Source organism: Colletotrichum phormii, assembly GCF_030913505.1.
Source record: "Colletotrichum phormii strain CBS 102054 chromosome Unknown BDP81scaffold_11, whole genome shotgun sequence".
NCBI lineage: Eukaryota > Fungi > Ascomycota > Sordariomycetes > Glomerellales > Glomerellaceae > Colletotrichum > Colletotrichum phormii.
Window position 1 is genome coordinate 273,454 of NW_026851453.1, and position 17,143 is coordinate 290,596.

Consider the following 17,143-nt stretch of genomic DNA (forward strand, 5'->3'; position numbering starts at 1 on the left):
CTCAGCTCTGCTCCACGATCACGAAAGTGTACGAAACTAATAATCACGATGATGATGACGATGCGTATGATTATGGAAATGATAGGTTCAGGTCCTGAAGCACCTCGATCCCCCAATCATGGCGTGAAGCAACGAGAGTAACATTGGAGCGGGTACTGAGAGAAAAGTCCGAGGGAAACTCATCCCCCCCCTCTAGACTCTCCCCTTCTTCCCTTTCGTAAAGTGCTCCATTGACGAAAGGAAAGTGAAGTTTCTTCTCAGCAAGTACTCGGAGGTAGCTCCTATTCGCTGGGAGAGCCGCGGGTCGCGTATGTGACGGCCCAACAGGCTGATGTATGATGGTATGGGCGACCTGCGAGGCTCTCTTTTTCGCCGATATGAGGCACGTTCACGTTTCGACGGCCGCAAAGTGGCCGTGACGGTGCGGCGGTGGAGGGAGGGGAGGGGGGGGAAGGAGCAGCAGCAAGTATCTGACGATTGTGACATTCTCCGCCCTGGAGGGGGTATCATCGAGTAGTCAAGGAGGCGTCTGGGCTCGTATCTTGTATCGGTACCAGGTCAAGAAGTATCTTCTTTCACGGGGCGTTGGAACATGCCATCGTCGCTTGTTTCATCGTTTGAGACAGGAATCGTAGGGCTGGCAGATGACGGATCATGGGGGAAAGGGGGGGGCTATGGTTCGCTTGAACAAGACGAGGGTGTTCGTCCGGTATCTCCATCATGAGAGAGACTAGAGATGCCTTCTTTCCCACTTCCCGTCGAATAGGAAGTCGACAATGGTCAGGTACTTTCCCGGTCTAGACGCACACCATTCGTCTACTTTGTCGACTTTCCACTCCCATATGGAAAGGAGGGGGCCAAGAGGTGACGAGAGAATCGAACCAGGGCGTAAGGCATGGGGGATGTTGGTCTAGTTGCTCTGATTCGCTCTTTCCTAGTTTCGCTCGCTCGCTCGGTCTTGCCCATGCGATTGAGGCCGTTTCTTCATCTGACAAAGGGAGTTCGATACCAGGCACGATATCAGGCAAAAGAGTCATCACGTAAAAGGGGGACGAATCATTGCTCGTTACCCGAGGGTGACGGCCATCCCAGCAAGAACAAAGAGCCAGTCATGATAGACTTTACCGACAGCCTGCGGTAAACGTTCCCTAAACGTCTCCATCACTCTCGTGGTTTCTGCGCCGCTTGTGGCAGCGGGAGTGGCGGCCGGGATTAACCTTAGATTGTGTGCAGGCTGTGTCTTGTCTGGCTACTATTCTCGATCGCGTGGAGGAAGAAGTAGGGGGAGGGAAGGGGGGCTGTCGAGTGGATGCGCCAACGATGGGCTTTTCGAAGTGCGTGTAACGTACAACTCACGGGACGTCTGCGCTTGTTTGATGGTTGTGGATACGAAAAGTGAAGAAAAATGACAGCTTCCTGGTGCGCTTCGGTCGTCTATCCTTGGTCGAAGCACGAAGGGGCTGTTCTGTCTTCTGCTTTGGGCGTGGTCGGAAAAATCGTTGGGGGCTGGCTATTCGGGTGTTGGTGTTGTTTGTTGGTTGGTGGTGTCTTTCTTTCCCAGCACATGCAAAAGAGCTTTCACAGCCTCACCACACACGTGGGGCACGAACGCTCCGCCACTTGGAACGCTTTTTTAACCGCATGGTAGGAATAGGGTAGAATGCTAAATAGAAACAAAGTGCTACGGGAAGTTGACATGACGTTTTGAGTGCCTTGTTCCTGCAGACAAGCTGAAGAGAGAGGTGCTCCTTTGACCACTAGAGCGGCGCAGCCGCAGCTCTCCGGGAATGCTGGAGTTTGCGAAAGAGGAGGGATTGCAGAAAATAGCAGAGGATTCTGCACCCCGATATCAGCTCCGATACTGTGGCCGAAAGATTGGGGTGCAGAAAGAGACCTCAAAGGCCTCAACATGTATGGACTGGGGTTGTCGGCGATGACCACTTGGTCGCCCTAATACGTCTTCGCGATAGCTTCTGAAATCGACCACGAAAACTGTACACTTTTGAATTGCCCATTGAAATTTCTTCTTGGCATGTGAGTTCGTCTTCGCCGATACCCGGAGTCGCCGGGGCAGCGATGAGGGGGCTTTGCAGGCACTTGGCCGCCTTTTCGGGCCTCTGTTGTGGCCTCGTGGGTTGACGACCAGTCAAAACAACGTGATCAATGAGCTATAAGATAGAAGGCCAAATCGAAAGAGAACGCCTCGCGAGGCGTTATTCTCTACCAAGAACAGCATCACCCAATATCCGTCACCAAGCTATGTCGACGTAACCATCTTCATCCAACGAGGGGTAGTATCCATAGTGATGACCGGTTCAGTGCTGGGAGTGGACCAGACAGGAAATTGACTCAACACCGCCCTGCCCACAAGTCGAGATCAGATGGGAGAGCTTCTCCAGTAATGTACACTCGAGCTTCTCGTCCAGATTAGAGTGCTGATTATCCTCACAGAGGCGTAGCGAGGGCTCGCGCACCAGCAGCGGCTTTTGAAACGCCCGGAGCATATCGTTACGGCCGTTGGTTGTAGTCTCGCAGTCAACGGCTCGGGTAGAGACATGATTTCGGACAGAGATGAGCAGCATTGGGGGCTGAAATGAATTGCCGAAGGATTCGGAATGCTTTGCTTCCCCTCTTCGTATGCCCATCCTGCAGATGGGTGAAGGCGTGGTAGTGGTGGTGGCGGCTGCGCCTTTTGCGAATCTTTCAGACCTTTGTCTGTTTCGACATTCCCACGCAACCACAAAGCTTGACCCTGGAAAGGGGGGGGGGGGGGGGCAGAAGAGATTTCTTTCTTTCCCCGGGGACCGTTTTGCCGCTGTTCCAGATGCGACATGGAGAAAAACGTTCTTACGGGCGCAACCGGCGGAGGGCCTAACGCCCGCCTTTGTTAACACTGGACCACTCATGGCAGCTCTTCCACAGAACCACCACGGCTTCCAGCATGTCCACCCCCTCTCCTGAACGGCGAAGCCGTCCCGAAGAATGGCAATCCATGACAACTGCAGAAACTCGTCACGCCGCGGACCGGTTGTGCCGTCCTTGATTCGTGGGAGCCGGGGGGATGGCGATAGCAGGTCAAAGAGGACCACCATTATTGAAGATGAGTGGTTTGCCTCGTTGCTCCAATCGATGGCGAGCAGGCAGACACCACGAAGACAAGGCGCCGTCCCCCGGAAAGTATTTGTGTGCATCAAAACCACGCTCGAGTGTAGCAGGGCTTGCCAGCGGGGATTTCTGATCAGAGTCCGACGGGAGGGCGAGGCCGTCCGGCCACCCAGCCGTCAGCTACTCTCGCTACGCCTTCTTCCAGAATGAGTAACGGTGATTGCTTTCATTGAGCAGTTCTTCAGTGAGGGGAAAGCTGCCCAAGGTCGTGAATCAAGTACGGACTTCCTTGTTACACGCTTCTAGCCGCAAAGAGGCTATCCCCCTGAAGCCGAATAGATGCCCGAAAACCCGGCGTGGAGCGTGCCCTATTCCGCATGTGGCCGGGAGAGACCTTGGAGGAGAGGGAGTAGTCTCGTGGTGTATCTCCTTGTACCTACGAACTGCTCTCTTGGTGCCCCAGGGATGACCAGCAAGTCCTCGTCCAGGGGGGGGGGCGTTAGACTTCGTTGATTGCGATGGATGGTGGAGTCTCGGGGTTGCACGGTGCAGCGATGGCAAGCGTCATCGAACCACTGCCCACTGGAAATCTCGGACGGAAAGCTCACATGGCGAGCGGCAAGATCGCTGTCAGTCTGAGCGTGCTTCGGTGCCTCGGACGGATACCTCTAGCTAGGGTTCTCGAATCCATAGCATGGCTTGGCATGAAGATGGAGGTTGTCGCTTCCAGACATTTGGTCACCTCTTCCAACCATAGTGATATCGTTTATGCTCGGCTGATTTGATACGGGTTTACCGCCAGAACGTGTTGACTTGCTCGGGGACGGTCGTGGACGATTTGCGGTGCCAAGCCCCAGCAGGCAATGCTTTGCGGTGGATACCTGGGTTCTGGCATGTCCAGTAGGACGCTTGCCGGAGGCCAGCTGCCTTCGTGACCCGAGAGATCGGAAGCGCTCAAAGTGCATGAGAATGCGCAATGCAACGCAAACCAGAATTACAGGCGAAGATGAGGCAGTGTTGGCTTGATGTTGGCCCAGGTCATGAATATGGACGCTCATAACCGCGTCAGGGACAGTGACAGACGCGACCAACGGCGTGATGAGGCAGTGACGGCCAATGGGGGCGACGAACTATGCGACCTGGGCGCTAAGAGCATAAATCTCCAGGGAATGGGGATACGGCCAGTTCCTCATTAGTCTGTTTGCGGCCGGTAAGGTTTTCCTTTGGCAAAGTCGACGACCCGAGAAGCGACCATGGGCAGAGAGAATTGACCTCGGGCTCGCGGCCATGTCGCCTGCTCCTGATGTCGCACCTCGGCACTCGTCAGGCGGCCGACTCTATAACCAGGTGGGAGATATCATGGCAACGAGGCGTCGAAGAGAGGGGGACTGCGAGGCTAAGGCGGCACAGCGATCTCCTCCAAGCTCATCCATCGTGGCACAGGCTGAAGGCTTAGAGAGGCCAAAGGATCAGACTGCACCACAGCCTTCTGTTTCGGCATCCATCCATAGAACGGTGATCTGCAAGGTACCATCGGCCTGAGGAACATGAGGAAGGGCCGGCACGCGAAGGCGGGACGGCTTTCAGTCTCCTCTTCCCCTCGAAGCAGGACCGTACAGCTTCAGCTTGACTTGGCTCATCAAGGATGCGTCATGGCTTCCGGTACCGTAGTCGCATCTGGAACCATGGGACCGAGGAAGGCGGCGGCCAGGAGCAACAGAGTTGGGGCACGTTTCTGCAACAGGGCGCAGGTGGTGTGAAAGAATGCGTGTGATGACAGGTAGCTTCGAGGCGGCGTGTGAAGTCTAGAAGAGTGTGGGTGGGTGTGTGATATCGCGGTTAAAAGTTGACAAAGTTGCGTTCTGTTGACCGTTTGCTGTTGGCGATGAAGTCAGGCCGCTTGTTGGTGGTGAAAATGGTCTATCTGGGAGTCACTAGCGACACCATGAGTGGTTGAATGTGCTTAAGCTTCAATTCGAAAGAACAGACGCGCGCTAAGTCCGAAGAATGGGATCGGCTTCTGGCCAGTGAGGTGTGCTCGTGGAAGTGGGGAAGGTACGGTAGGGGTGAGGTGAATAAGACAGAAGTCGACGGCAGGTACGTACACTACGCTAAGCCAGAGGGGGAGGGGTGTGTGAAAGGGGGATGCCATCGTGGCCTCAGGCTTTGAATTGATCCCAGTAGCCCTGACAAAATGACTCCGAGGCGATCCAATGATAGCCTCGCATGAGCGTAGGCTCCATCGGGTTTTGACGCTAAACTAGCGCGAACCAGACTGTCGGGTCCGCGCTAGTCCCGTCTAAGGAAATACCTGACGACCAGAGAGATGAGAACTGAGCGTATCGGCCCAGTGTCCGTTTCCCCCCTCCCTCTCTGCAGCAAAGTCGCGTTCCTCTCCTCTTGTTTCGCACCGGCGGCCATACGTGGCTATTGTTCTTTCTTGCTCAGTCAGAAGGCATGGTCGAGGGTCTCAAAGTTGCATGCATCGCGGCCAATGTCAGCCCATTCCTCCCTTGTGACAACTCATCCTTTCGAACGAGCTTCAAGTCAAGCAGGGGGGAGGGGGAGGGGGGGGGGGGGGGGGGGGTGGGGGGGAGGCGTATGAACGCCCGCTGTGGGGGGGCAGGCATGGCATCAACCGGTTCTTCAGAAGTTCAGAGCCGAGTCTGTGATCGGGGCCCCCCTCATTTCGACTTCCATCTCCATTGTAAGACATCCATTGTACAAAGGTACGGGCGGGATACTCCGAGGATTCACAAAAGAAAAAGTGTCTGTGCCGGTCAGCCAGATTATGCGGCGACCCTCTCGCGGCACGCACGAAATGGATCTCAGATCGTGGCGGGCGGCGGCAGCTTATGCTTATGGGCCCTCCAGATCGAACGGTTCCCGTCTCTTCCCGCTCGTTTGTCCAATACTTTCTCACCCTCATTATGAAGTTGCTGGTCCCGTGTCCATTAAGATTGCGGGGGCTGCCCAGTTCGAATCAGAGTATGCCATCACTGCCTTCACAACGCTAGCTTGGATGGGTATGTATACTAGGGTACATAGCCTGGCATTGTACGGAGTATGTATGCTTGCCTAGATCGACAGTGGCTTGATCGCATAATAATCGCCGCAGCCAAGGAATGGGAATAACATGGAGACTCGATGCCATGGGAGGAGGCGAGAGTCGAGACAATGTGAAAGCTTTGTCCCACTGGCGCGTGTTTACCGATGCTGTAACAAGTTCTGCACGGGCAACGGAAACCCCCTGACATTTTACTTTTTCCCAGAGGGTCATGACCTGACATGAGCGTGTCTCTGGTCGCTGGGAAGAGAAGGGCAAGGTAGGTCAGAGAGAAGGCAATTTCAACGACGAGTACCTAATTCTCGGATAACTGTTTAAGCAATTCCATCCTGAAGAGCCCGGCTTCTTCCAGTGACTCCAGCCCACTCCAGTCCAGTCCAGTTCAGTGCCCACTCAACCATTGTTCAAGACTCCAAGTTGACGGGACGCGACCCGGTCACACCCAGCGACAAGGAGTGAAGGTCGACAAGCGAGTCCTACGGAAACTGAGCCCCCGGTTTGTCCGAGGATTTGCAGCCTCAACACCCACATACCCAAACATCAGAGCCTATCCGTAGGTAGGTGAGGTCTCCCTTAGGTATACCCCCACCACCCCTGTCACCCAAAGAGTCCCACCTGGTGGTGGTGCCGGGGCAGCTGGGCACTGGCCGTTCTGTTCCGCGACTCTTGGCGTAGGGCCGGCCTGAGGTGACCAGACCTTAGAGCAATGCAGATTTCGGCAACGGTACCCTTAGCTATTGTAAGGGTCCCGCCCACGAAACTGATAACAAATGAGCAAATGTGACAGACTTGAGAGAGAGAGAGAGAGAGAGAGAGAGAGAGAGAGAGAGAGAGAGGAGACTCACAGCGTAAGTGCCGCCGGGAGAGATTCTAAGTTTCTGACAACTCATTGAGTCAAGGTTTTCACAAGTGGAAAAGAACTCGGTGGTAAGGACACATTTCAGCTCTTACAGTCATTGACCATGTGATGGATGATTGAATTCAAGGCAACAATGCGCCGGCTAGGGAAAGCCAGTTATCTGGGTTCTGAAGTCCTGGAGACTGGAGGACGTGAACAAGCGGAACCTGGCTCGAGGACGGCACAGTCGACGCTCATCTCCCCTCTCCTCCGGGATTCTTCGTCCGCGAACAAGGAGCATCATTCATCGAGCGTCTCCATCGCCAATGGACGTTTAATATATTCTAGACCCCATCTACCTGCCTGTCCGCGCCATTCACGTAAGTACGAATCAGCCCAATTACTTTGCTCCTTCTACTTAGCGAATTCCAAGGTAGCCAAGTGAAGAGAGGATGCTGGTAGGCCGACGCGTCCAAGCAAAGAGTCTCCAGAAAAACCAAAGAAGTCCCAATGTCGGATGAACCAGGCTGTATGAGCAAGCGGTCGTCTTCCCTCTGTACTTAGGCGCCTCGCCACTCTCCATGTTAGGGCCGTATTACTTCCATTGGTGCCTCGAAATAGTTAAGAGGTGCAATGACAAGTATGATCAGAGACTCAGACTCATTCCCAAGCTCTACTATGCTGAGCCTTGCTCTATCAGTCGTTCTCTTTCCCCACTCGTCCCACACCTGTCACCCATTTAGGCGCTGCAAGGCGGCCGCACGGAAAGAGAGAGACAGAGACGAGACAGAGCAAACCACTCGACGGAGTACCTTGGACGAGTTTCTGGCAAACTGGGAGACGTTCTGCTCCGGTGGGCTGTAACATCGCTACGGATACAGCCTACTGGGCTAGGCTGCATCTGCGAGTGTGACTGTCATGTCATTGGGACTGCTGCTGCTTCTGCTTCTGCTGCTACTGCTGCTACTGCGACTCTGTCGTTTATGTGTGTGGTTCTTGCTGGCAATGGTAACCTCTCAGAATCTTTCGCTCTATCCCCTGCTCCTCTTTCCCCCATCCATGGAGTTGTGGATACACACGCCCCATGTCCTTTTCTCTCTTTCCCTCGCTCTATCTGCACTTTCAACACACACACACACACACCCCCCCCCCCCCCCAAGACCAGGGCCCCAAAGCTGCTCGGCCGACTGAATCGACCCGCATCTACAGAGTTGCACTACCCGTACATACCAGCCCCGGGCGGCTATCGCCTGCGATGAACCACCCACCTCCATGCCCCCGCATGCAAGTCTGTCTCTGTCTCTCTGTCTCTCTGGCGTTGTTGCTGTCTCTCTCTCCTCTGTGCCTGGCCTATCCTGCTTGTCCCCTCCTCCTCCTCTCCTGTTCTCTTGGTCCGTGTGCTGGCCCTACCTTGCCTTCCAAACTACAACGGCCTCATGTACCTCGTGTACACTATCCTCCCCCCTGTCTCTTCCTCGAACCCTGGCGATGGTCCCCGCTGCTTTCTATTCTGAAGAGTGGCAGTCGTTCAAATCGTCTCGACTGGCAGGCTCCCCTTGCGACAAAAAAAAAACCATACAAACTTTTGGATCGGCACCATCGCTGTCCACTTCGCTCGTCATTAATAGGCCGTGGCCATCTCGTCCTCGCGAGGCTCTCTTCTCATCCATTCTCCCACTTCACAAGTCCAATTACGGAGAGGCAGACTTCAGTGACTCTTTGGATTCTTTATATCGTCCATCCCCCCCTCCCATCTTCTTATAAGACAAGACGAGCTTCACACAACCACTAGCTATCAAAGCTCTTGTCTACATTCGAGTCTTTGGAATATCCCCTTTGCCACTTACACACCACTCTTCACAACCTCAACACTTCCACACTCAGGTTCTATACCTACCTCGACTGTCTAGAACTACTCTTGGTCATCTACTTGATCATGACGAGCCAGAACTACGTCGACCAGACCACTATGCATACGGACAGACTATCAGACCCTATGCCCAGCAGGCGCACCTCAGTGGCACAGCCTCCTACCACAATCTACCCAGACCTTAGAAGCCCTCCTTTTGCGGTAAGTCGAGATATATATCCTTGATTTAGCCCTCGGCGCAAGTCTGACAAGTACAAGGTCACAACTTTCAGCCATCAGTCGCAACTCGGTGAATCACACATGTTGACCCCAGCATCTGCTGGCGGTTCGCCCTGCATCCAACAAACGTCAACTCTTCCCCAGTACCCCTCAGCAATGGCTCCCATGCAACCCCGGTCTAGTCCTTCCGGTCCCTCGAGGATGGCTTGGCCGCACCCTGTTGCCCTGAGCGCTCCCCAGAGCCAAGTTGGCTCCCCTATGGCGATGAACCCTCCCACAACAGAGAGTCATTTCGAGATGAATTACATCCCCGCAGAAACTGAGCACGAACGCGAACCTCCCGAAGACTACTACTTTGGTAACTACACTGTCTCTGCGCCATCTCAATCGGACCAGGGCTCCATGTCCCCTCAGGTGCCACCCAACAACTACTACATGCCTCAACACCAGCAGCAGATGATGCAGCCGCAGCCTATCATGGGTGAACTTTCCATGGGACAAATTCCTCATCCTTCGCAAGCCCATGCACAGTACTATCCCCAGCCGCCTACTCACACCTGGGTGGAGGATTCCGATATCACAGCCTTCAAGTCTGAAGCTACCAGGAGACGTTACATGGGATACGCCCTTCCAAGCACACAGGTACAACGCCCCGAAGGCGTTCGAGGACCTGACCGAGCCCGTCAAAACACCCAACAAGCAGCGGGCCGGACCCAAAGAAGCCCTCGTCTTAGAAGTCGAGCAGGAGAGTGCGAGGCAGAATCATCTGAAGAGCCAACCGCCGATGACGAGATGCAGCACATCGCCTTGCTCCCTGATGAATTTGTCATCAAGCCGGATTGCCCACCAGACATCGCCTTTCTCTTCGAGCGTCACAGGGGCTTGATAGCCCAAGGCGTCAAGGGTACCGGAATGTGGGAGATAATCACGGGCGAGCACAGAGAGAGGTTCGGAATGACGAGCACATCTGCACGTTTGCAAATGCAAGTGACAAGAGGAAGATCCAACTTCTTGCAGTGGTCACCCAGAGATGTAAGTTATCATCATGCTGCATGGATGTCGGGGGGGGTTTTTTTTTTTTTTTTTTAGCAACATAGCTAACAAGGGACCAGAAACATTACCTCAAGGAAGCTTTCGATCACGTTGACGCATTATATTTCAAGATGGTTCATCGCAAGTTTAAGGAGCTCGGCGGCGGACAAACAACTGCTTGGGGCACAGGTGACGTCGAGTACATGGCAGTCGAGCGTGGCATGGTAGACTCGGGCTACACGCCCTTGCCTACTTCTCAACCAGGAAAGGCCCGGAGAGCAAGGAAGCTACAAACCCGTACCCGTCTGAGGGACCCCGCCACAAGCAGTGCTGTTCTGCTTGACGACACAGTCGAATCACAACAGAATCCAGAGGAGCGCCAACAAATTCTCAATGAGATATACGAGTACCGTGGCGAGGATAACGAAGACGGTGTCGACGAAGACCCCACGTTCACGACGGTACCCAGAGCTCGCCCACGAGGCCGCCAAGTAGAGATCAAGATGGAAGTGGAAAGCCCCGAGGAAGAGACGGCCGCCTCCTCTAGCAAGGCCAAAGGCAAGCAGCCTGCCAGGAAAAGAACGCCGGCAAAGCCTAGGGCCGTCAGAGAACGTGTGGCACCAAAGCCCAAGTTGACTTGAAGAAGAATCGACAAGATTCAGACAAGATCAACGGCGCAAACATCAACACCACCTGTGATGGTGGCCTTCACTTCTTCCGATGGTAGCCCCCTATGGGGTTGGTCCCATCATGCTATTCCCGAGCCCAAGCGGCTGAAACGACGTATAGATTGTTCATTGTCATTTCTTTTGCAATTTTTTTTTTTGGTTTGGACTTGGTTTTTTCTCTTTTTTTTTTTTTTTTTTCTTGGCTCAAAAGATACCACTCATTTCGTATGGTCTCTCATACTGGAGGGGGCAGGGGGACGACCGGCGGCAAGGGCTCTTCTGGGTTCCGCACATCATTATCTCGCGTACATTTACACTTCACTGTCTATATTGTTTTGTGCCATTTGGAAGATTTATTCATCATATATACACATCACAAACATCACCTTGAATGAAAATGCTGTGCAAACAATACTCTCTCCGTCGCTCGTGATCTTCCCTCGCCTTAGTCGCCAATACTCAATGTCGATGCCTTGATCACTATGAAGTGTCTGCCTTGGTGCTTTCCGAACCCAGGATCCGAAGAGGAAAGGAATCGCAGTCCTGTGTACCTGCCCGTCATGACACACACCTTGGGCAGGAGGGGAATACTCACAACTCATCTTTCTCCAGGCAGTATTTCCGATTTCTCGGGACCAAGGCAGCATTCGCACTCGCCGACGCGCCCAATGTAACAAAGCTACGCTCGGAGTCGTCTCCTGACCATGGGATGGGAAGACAGCTCATCTGCCCGTACTTTGGCCAATTCAAAGCCATCGTCATCAGGATACGCCAAGAGAATAAAGTGACTTGTTCTCCTCTTCGACTGCTACACCAGTGTCAAACAGCAATTACGACGACAATGAGGGACGAGTTAGCACGCCTTGTTCGTCACATCAAACCCATGTTCATGCTTCATGTCGGGCTGGAGGGAGGGTCCCGGGGGGCTAGCCCTCTTCAACGGGCGCCCCGTCCGTGCTCTCTCTCTCTCTCTCTTTCTCCCCCCCCCTACCCCGATGCCGAGGGACGGGCAAGGCGAGGGTAATTGGATTGTGGGAAGGGTATGGAGGACCCAGAGACAAGGAAGTGCAGACCAGATGGCAGAGGGGAGGGGGGAAGGGAGAGAAGAAGATGTGCCCTGCGACCCTGCGGCTGCGGGTTCGGGTGTGGCTTTCCTCAACGGCGCTGCGGTTGGTGGATACCCACCGGCAAGGAAAATACGCTACGATGAGAGAGAGACTAACATCCACAGTCAGGCCGTGTCTGCGGCCCTTCTGGCCCGGATGCGACGTGCTGCTTTTCCGCAACCTGGGAAGTCGAAACTTTTACCCTTTTCAGATGGGATAGTGGGTACCGGGTCCGTTCAGGGTCAAGGGGGGAAAGGGGAGGGAAGGGGGGGGGGGGATCGTAGCAAGAAACTGTTTAAAAAAGCCCATCACGGGGGGTGCCCTGGAGAGACTGAGAGAGAGAGAGGAAGAGAAAGAGGAGAAGGGAAAGAGGATCACAGAGGTCAGAGGAGTCCCACGGCTTTGGAGTAACCGCAAAGAGGTATTGCAAGGTTATGGGGGTTAAGTCGCAGAGGGTGTCATATCTAGCGCGCTGCTTGACAAGGGGACACAAGGCACGCCGCACAGGGCAAAGGAACAAAAAGGTAGGGACAAGCATGGCGGCGGCGGCACGCCAGGCAAAGGGTGGCACGGGTGGGGGAGGAGAGATGGGAGACGACGAGGGAAAGAAGAGATCCTCTCTCTCTCTCAGAGTCTCTCTTGATGTTTCCCCGGGGCATCCCCGTAGTGGTACACTTTTCTGCCTGCCCGCCTGCCTGCGCATTGCCTTGGTGATGGTCCGTCCTGGACCCTGATGTGGACGGATAGAGGGGAGATATAGAGGGATATCCATATAGTGAGGAGGCGGATGAGAAGGACGGTGATACGCGGATACCTCTCTCTGTCTCTCTCAGTCCCCGGACAGTCTCTGGAGAGGAAGAATGGGGAGTGAAAGAGACGGCGAGTGGTGGGTACCCCAGCCGGCGGCCCCGCAGAGCGGCTTCCGCGCACTTGTGATTGTCCCCTTTGGCGCCAAGGCACTGGGCTTTCGGCTTCCCGGAGTATGTACACTGTAGGTTCTTGTTCCATTTTGCCCGTTTTCGCCTCTTTCAAATCTTCGCGGCGAGGCGAGCCGCTCGCTGCTCACTCACGTGAAGTGGGAAAGCTGTGGGAAATTCCGAATTTCCGGGGGCCTTGCCTTGCCTTGCCTTGCCTTGCCTTGCCTTGCGTTGCCTTGCCTGGGATGGGATTTGCCGGAGTTTCGAAAGTGGCAGGTAGGTAGAGAGCAGAAGAGAGCATGTATGGAGTACGGATAGTGTATCCGTAGGCAAGGTAAGGTATTACGAACATGTACATAGACGGAGAGGTAAGTCATCGCATCGCGCCTTGCTTGTCAAACTCCTTTTTTTTTTCTTTTTTTTTTTTCTCAAGAAAGTTTAAGCAAGTAATCAAAGTCACGTAGTACAGGAAAGTATAAGGTAGTGTAGTACAAGAAAAAAAGAAAAACACTAAAGTGTGCATAAGAGGGCAGAGCAGCGAAGCTGTTCTTGCTTTAATTCGTTGTTGAGTTGTGATCTCGGCAGTGGCGTCGGGCGCGGGTAGGCTGGCAGTGGCAGCAAGTAGCAAGTAGCAAGTAGCAAGCAAACCTAAGCTCTCGGCCGTTGTGCGGGATAGGTTCGATCCGAGGCAAGATGACGGCGGGTGATGAGAGTCCCCTTCCCGAATCAATGGGCAATTGGGCATTGACCATCGGGTAGGATAGCGTGGCACGGCGTGGATAAGGCGAAATGTGAAGAAGAAGAAAAGTGAACGTTAGACGGGCCGGAATTATGCAATCAACTCCGGACGTGACTTACGTCCACTGTCCCCAGTGGAACTCCTCTTTTTTTTTTAATTTTTTTTTATTGGCAGCCAGCCAGCCAGCTTGACGCGGGGACGGACGTCAAGCCGCTTCGGTTTGATGCTGTCTCACAAATTGCTGGTGTCCATGAATGGGGTTTAATCATCATCGTCGTCGTCGTCGCCGTCGTCCTGGAGGCAGGCCCGTACCCTCTCTTCCATTTCGTCTCCGTACGGCAACGGGTGCTAGGCCTGCATGGACCACTAGGCGTTCCGCAGTCGCAACGTCCCCTTGTTCGCGCCGCCTTGGGTGTGGAGCCTGACAACCTCTCTTCCTCTTCCAGCCCCCACCCTCACCCTCACCCTCACCCTCCTCGAGTCCATGTCCGGTTTGGTCTGCAGAGACACTTCATCAACCCGTCCCAGGAATTCGGTAAATTGGATGGAGACAGCGCGATAAAAAAGCAAACTCTCATCTTGTCCAGACTAAATGTTTGCGGCCTGCGCCGGGTATCTTTGAGAGCGCGACAAGGGGTGGGTGGAATCAAGAGAAGAGAGCGCCGCTGGTGCCTGTTCCCTTGTCCTTCAACGGGTCCCCCGCGGAGTCGACCTCAACGCTAGAGATTTCACTTGATTTGTTCTCTCGTAATTACCATTGTTCGGCTGCCGTCCGTGGTCTTCCGTTTCGCTGCTTCGTCTAGAGACACCGCGGCCCCAATGATCAGAGAGGGGGAACTGGGGACGAAGGCATCCATTACCCCCCCCCCGCTTGCTTGGCCCACGGGCCATTGTCAGCCATGGGGTTTCCGATCGTGTTGATCAGCTTGGGGGTGCTTGACTGGGCTGAGCTGCCATCCTCGAAGCGATGTAGCCCTCTGTTGCAACTTGCCGTGCCTAGACAGGCTAACCTTGCCCAATACACACGTCAATGTCGTCCACGTTGTTTTTCCGATGATCTTTCCAGGACAAGATCGTTTGTCACCTCACGCCATTGTCGGCGGCCGCCTCCATGGGGTCGTATCATGGGGTCGCAGGTGTGCGCAGTCCATGGTTCAACCCATTCGTCTGGTCGCAGTAACCCAGCAGTTATTGTGTGACAACAAGTGACAACTTGGAGAATCTCAACCCCGGATTCTAGTCTTCGCAGGCGCCCAAACTCGTGTTGCGCCTGTTCCAACCGGCCTTCTTGCTCCAACGACGAAGCTGCGAAGCGCGAAGCGCGTGTGCCAGGCCGAAAAGGCGATCATGCCATCCATCACGTCTGCCATGCGCTATATCCGAAATGAGCCTGCCGGATCACCGCCAAACTGGCAAAGGAGTGGTCGGTAATTCTCATCTGCAGCGGCTAAGCCACTACTCATGCAAAACTCAGCCAGTGATATGGCTATCCGTCTTCTCGGGACGAATCAGAAGTGCAGAATAGAACCGCCTGTCGGGTATAACCTTTCCCTTGCAGAGGAGTCGCAGCATCTGTACAAGCAGACCAGCAAGCAAGCCAATCGCGCCATCCAGCAGCGTCAGGGAGACAATCGTTCACCCTCCTCTACGCTTTTCCACCAGTAGACGCTCGGTTTCTATGTGCTGCCAATCGAACGACTGCAAACACGCACTTTGGTCCAGAGTTTCTGCAGCTTCTGCTTCATTATTTATTCTTTGCAGGCCTCGTTCCAGAGCATCGGGTCCAAAGTCGGTGAAGACAAGATTGCTCTTGTTCCGGGAAGGAATCCAAATCGTTGTGCTCCTGCCTCATTTGGATGTTCGAAACAGACCCGGTGCCGAGTCGAATGGTCCGCCATCTGGCAACCGACATGGCATCAAACACTTCCCAAGAAGAGGGAACGGGGGGTGGAAGATTGCGCCCGCATTCCAGGTTTTTAGATTTCCAGGCTTCTGCTCTGCGACATCCACCGTCAGCTCCGCTCTTGTGATCTAGAGCTCTCTGAAAACTCCTCTGGTTTGGAATCGGGAGGAGATCAAGACTGCGCCGCAGACCGCGAAAGGAGATCTTCAGCTCGAGGGCTGAGCACATTGACTGGCAGGGTGCGCATAGCAAATAATTCATGCCTAACGTGCCTCTTGGAGATGAAGATGTGGGATATAGCTTGGTGAAGCGAGATATGATCCTAGCCGGCGGGCGTTATAGCAAAGTGATGACGATAGGCCGTAGCGAGTGAATCTCGCAGTAAGTTCGGTGTTCAAGCGGCGTCACCTCAACCGCGTATCGGGTTAATGGCAAGCTGCACATCACTCGCGTCCAAAGAGGACCTCCGCTTGCTCGAAAACGTTCGCTACCCCGGTAGAAACCACCGGTCTCCGGGGCACTGTGTGCGAGCTATCGAGGCTGGAGTAAAGCTGGTGAACGACCATGAGTGGCTGATGTTCGACTGCTAAGCCTACGAAATGGGTGCGGGAGGCTGAAGCCATGGCCTGCCGAATTGGCCTGGCGGTGTGCGCGGCCCGTTTGGCGGCCACCTGCGGTTCCATCACAAATACCCATGGGTGATGACCGGCTGTACGAATAGTGCAAGTGGGCCGGATGGACGTCACAGCTTGTCGGTGACTCTGCCCCGAAATGGCCCTCGCCGACGAAATCAATGTTGAAGCTCGCTTCCCCTCCATGCTGCCTGAAACTGGACGACACGGTTCCGATCGAAATGGCTTGACGTTGTGGGGGCAGCACCGGTGATGGACCGCTGCGCTCCGACATTGACTATCATCGGCCCCGGGGCGTGAGGCAAGTGTGCACTATATTGAAGTCTTCATGAAATAGCTTGAAAACTGTGGATTGAAGGTTCGTTATGTAGAAGATGAAGTATCGCGCTTATGCGGCGCGCCTGTCGCCCAACATTGGAAGCGCTTCGAGAATGCATCCTTCGATGAAGTTGACATTGGAGGATTTTGGCGCTGTGGGGTAGTTGGAAGAAAGAAAGCTTCCCGTCACTTAGCGCCCGAACGAGCGAGTGCACTGGCCACACCTTGTTCTGAATGATGAGGCAAGATTTTGCGATAAGCAACTTTCAGAAGATAAGGGACAATCCTCGGTTCACGCGATTCTTCCTCCTCAACCTTCCATTTACCAGAGTTTCTCTCACAAAGCCTTTGTATTACATCCATTCTCCCCACCGCCTAGACGTAAGTCTGAAAGGCCAGCTAAGTTGATAATCTTTTCCAACCGATTCGATCACACCATTCAAACCCATTCCGCGTTCACACCAGTCCTGGTTGCTCTTCATTTTCGACGCTGCTTTTGTTATGTTGTCGGGGAATCATCGGGTATACAATCCAAGCACATGTTCCGAAATGACTGCGTACCTCATGAAAACGGTGATTGAGAATAAAAGACACTATTGTCGTTGACCAGATCTATGGGAGTGAGGGAGTGAGAGAGTACCGTCACGACTCTCTCTAGACCTTCTAGAACCCTGATCGGCAACTGACTCAAGACACGTTCGTCCAATCTGACAGTGCACTACGGCAAGT

General features: G+C 54.1%; 5 protein-coding genes across 5 annotated transcripts; 4 read left to right on the forward strand and 1 right to left on the reverse strand.

Annotated features, from left to right (window-relative positions):
* Positions 1–2,113: 2,113 nt before the first annotated feature.
* BDP81DRAFT_32297 (uncharacterized protein) lies at positions 2,114–3,317 on the reverse strand. The gene has a single exon (XM_060584748.1). The coding sequence runs from the start codon at positions 3,189–3,191 to the stop codon at positions 2,316–2,318; it is 876 nt and encodes a 291-aa protein (XP_060444610.1). The 5' UTR covers positions 3,192–3,317; the 3' UTR covers positions 2,114–2,315.
* A 4,856-nt stretch (positions 3,318–8,173) lies between these two features.
* BDP81DRAFT_32335 (uncharacterized protein) lies at positions 8,174–8,860 on the forward strand. The gene has a single exon (XM_060584788.1). It carries the CDS (start codon positions 8,283–8,285, stop codon positions 8,772–8,774), a length of 492 nt encoding a protein of 163 aa, XP_060444611.1. The 5' UTR covers positions 8,174–8,282; the 3' UTR covers positions 8,775–8,860.
* BDP81DRAFT_32341 (uncharacterized protein) lies at positions 8,861–10,962 on the forward strand. Its single transcript, XM_060584793.1, has 3 exons — positions 8,861–9,081; positions 9,139–10,131; positions 10,212–10,962. The coding sequence occupies exons 1-3, from the start codon at positions 8,947–8,949 to the stop codon at positions 10,770–10,772; spliced, it is 1,689 nt and encodes a 562-aa protein (XP_060444612.1). The 5' UTR covers positions 8,861–8,946; the 3' UTR covers positions 10,773–10,962.
* Positions 10,963–11,747: 785 nt separating this feature from the next.
* Positions 11,748–12,146, forward strand: BDP81DRAFT_428859 (uncharacterized protein). Its single transcript, XM_060590463.1, has one exon. The coding sequence runs from the start codon at positions 11,910–11,912 to the stop codon at positions 12,123–12,125; it is 216 nt and encodes a 71-aa protein (XP_060444613.1). The 5' UTR covers positions 11,748–11,909; the 3' UTR covers positions 12,126–12,146.
* Positions 12,147–14,540: 2,394 nt separating this feature from the next.
* Positions 14,541–14,854, forward strand: BDP81DRAFT_428861 (uncharacterized protein). Its single transcript, XM_060590464.1, has one exon. The coding sequence runs from the start codon at positions 14,615–14,617 to the stop codon at positions 14,768–14,770; it is 156 nt and encodes a 51-aa protein (XP_060444614.1). The 5' UTR covers positions 14,541–14,614; the 3' UTR covers positions 14,771–14,854.
* The last annotated feature ends 2,289 nt before the right edge of the window (positions 14,855–17,143 follow it).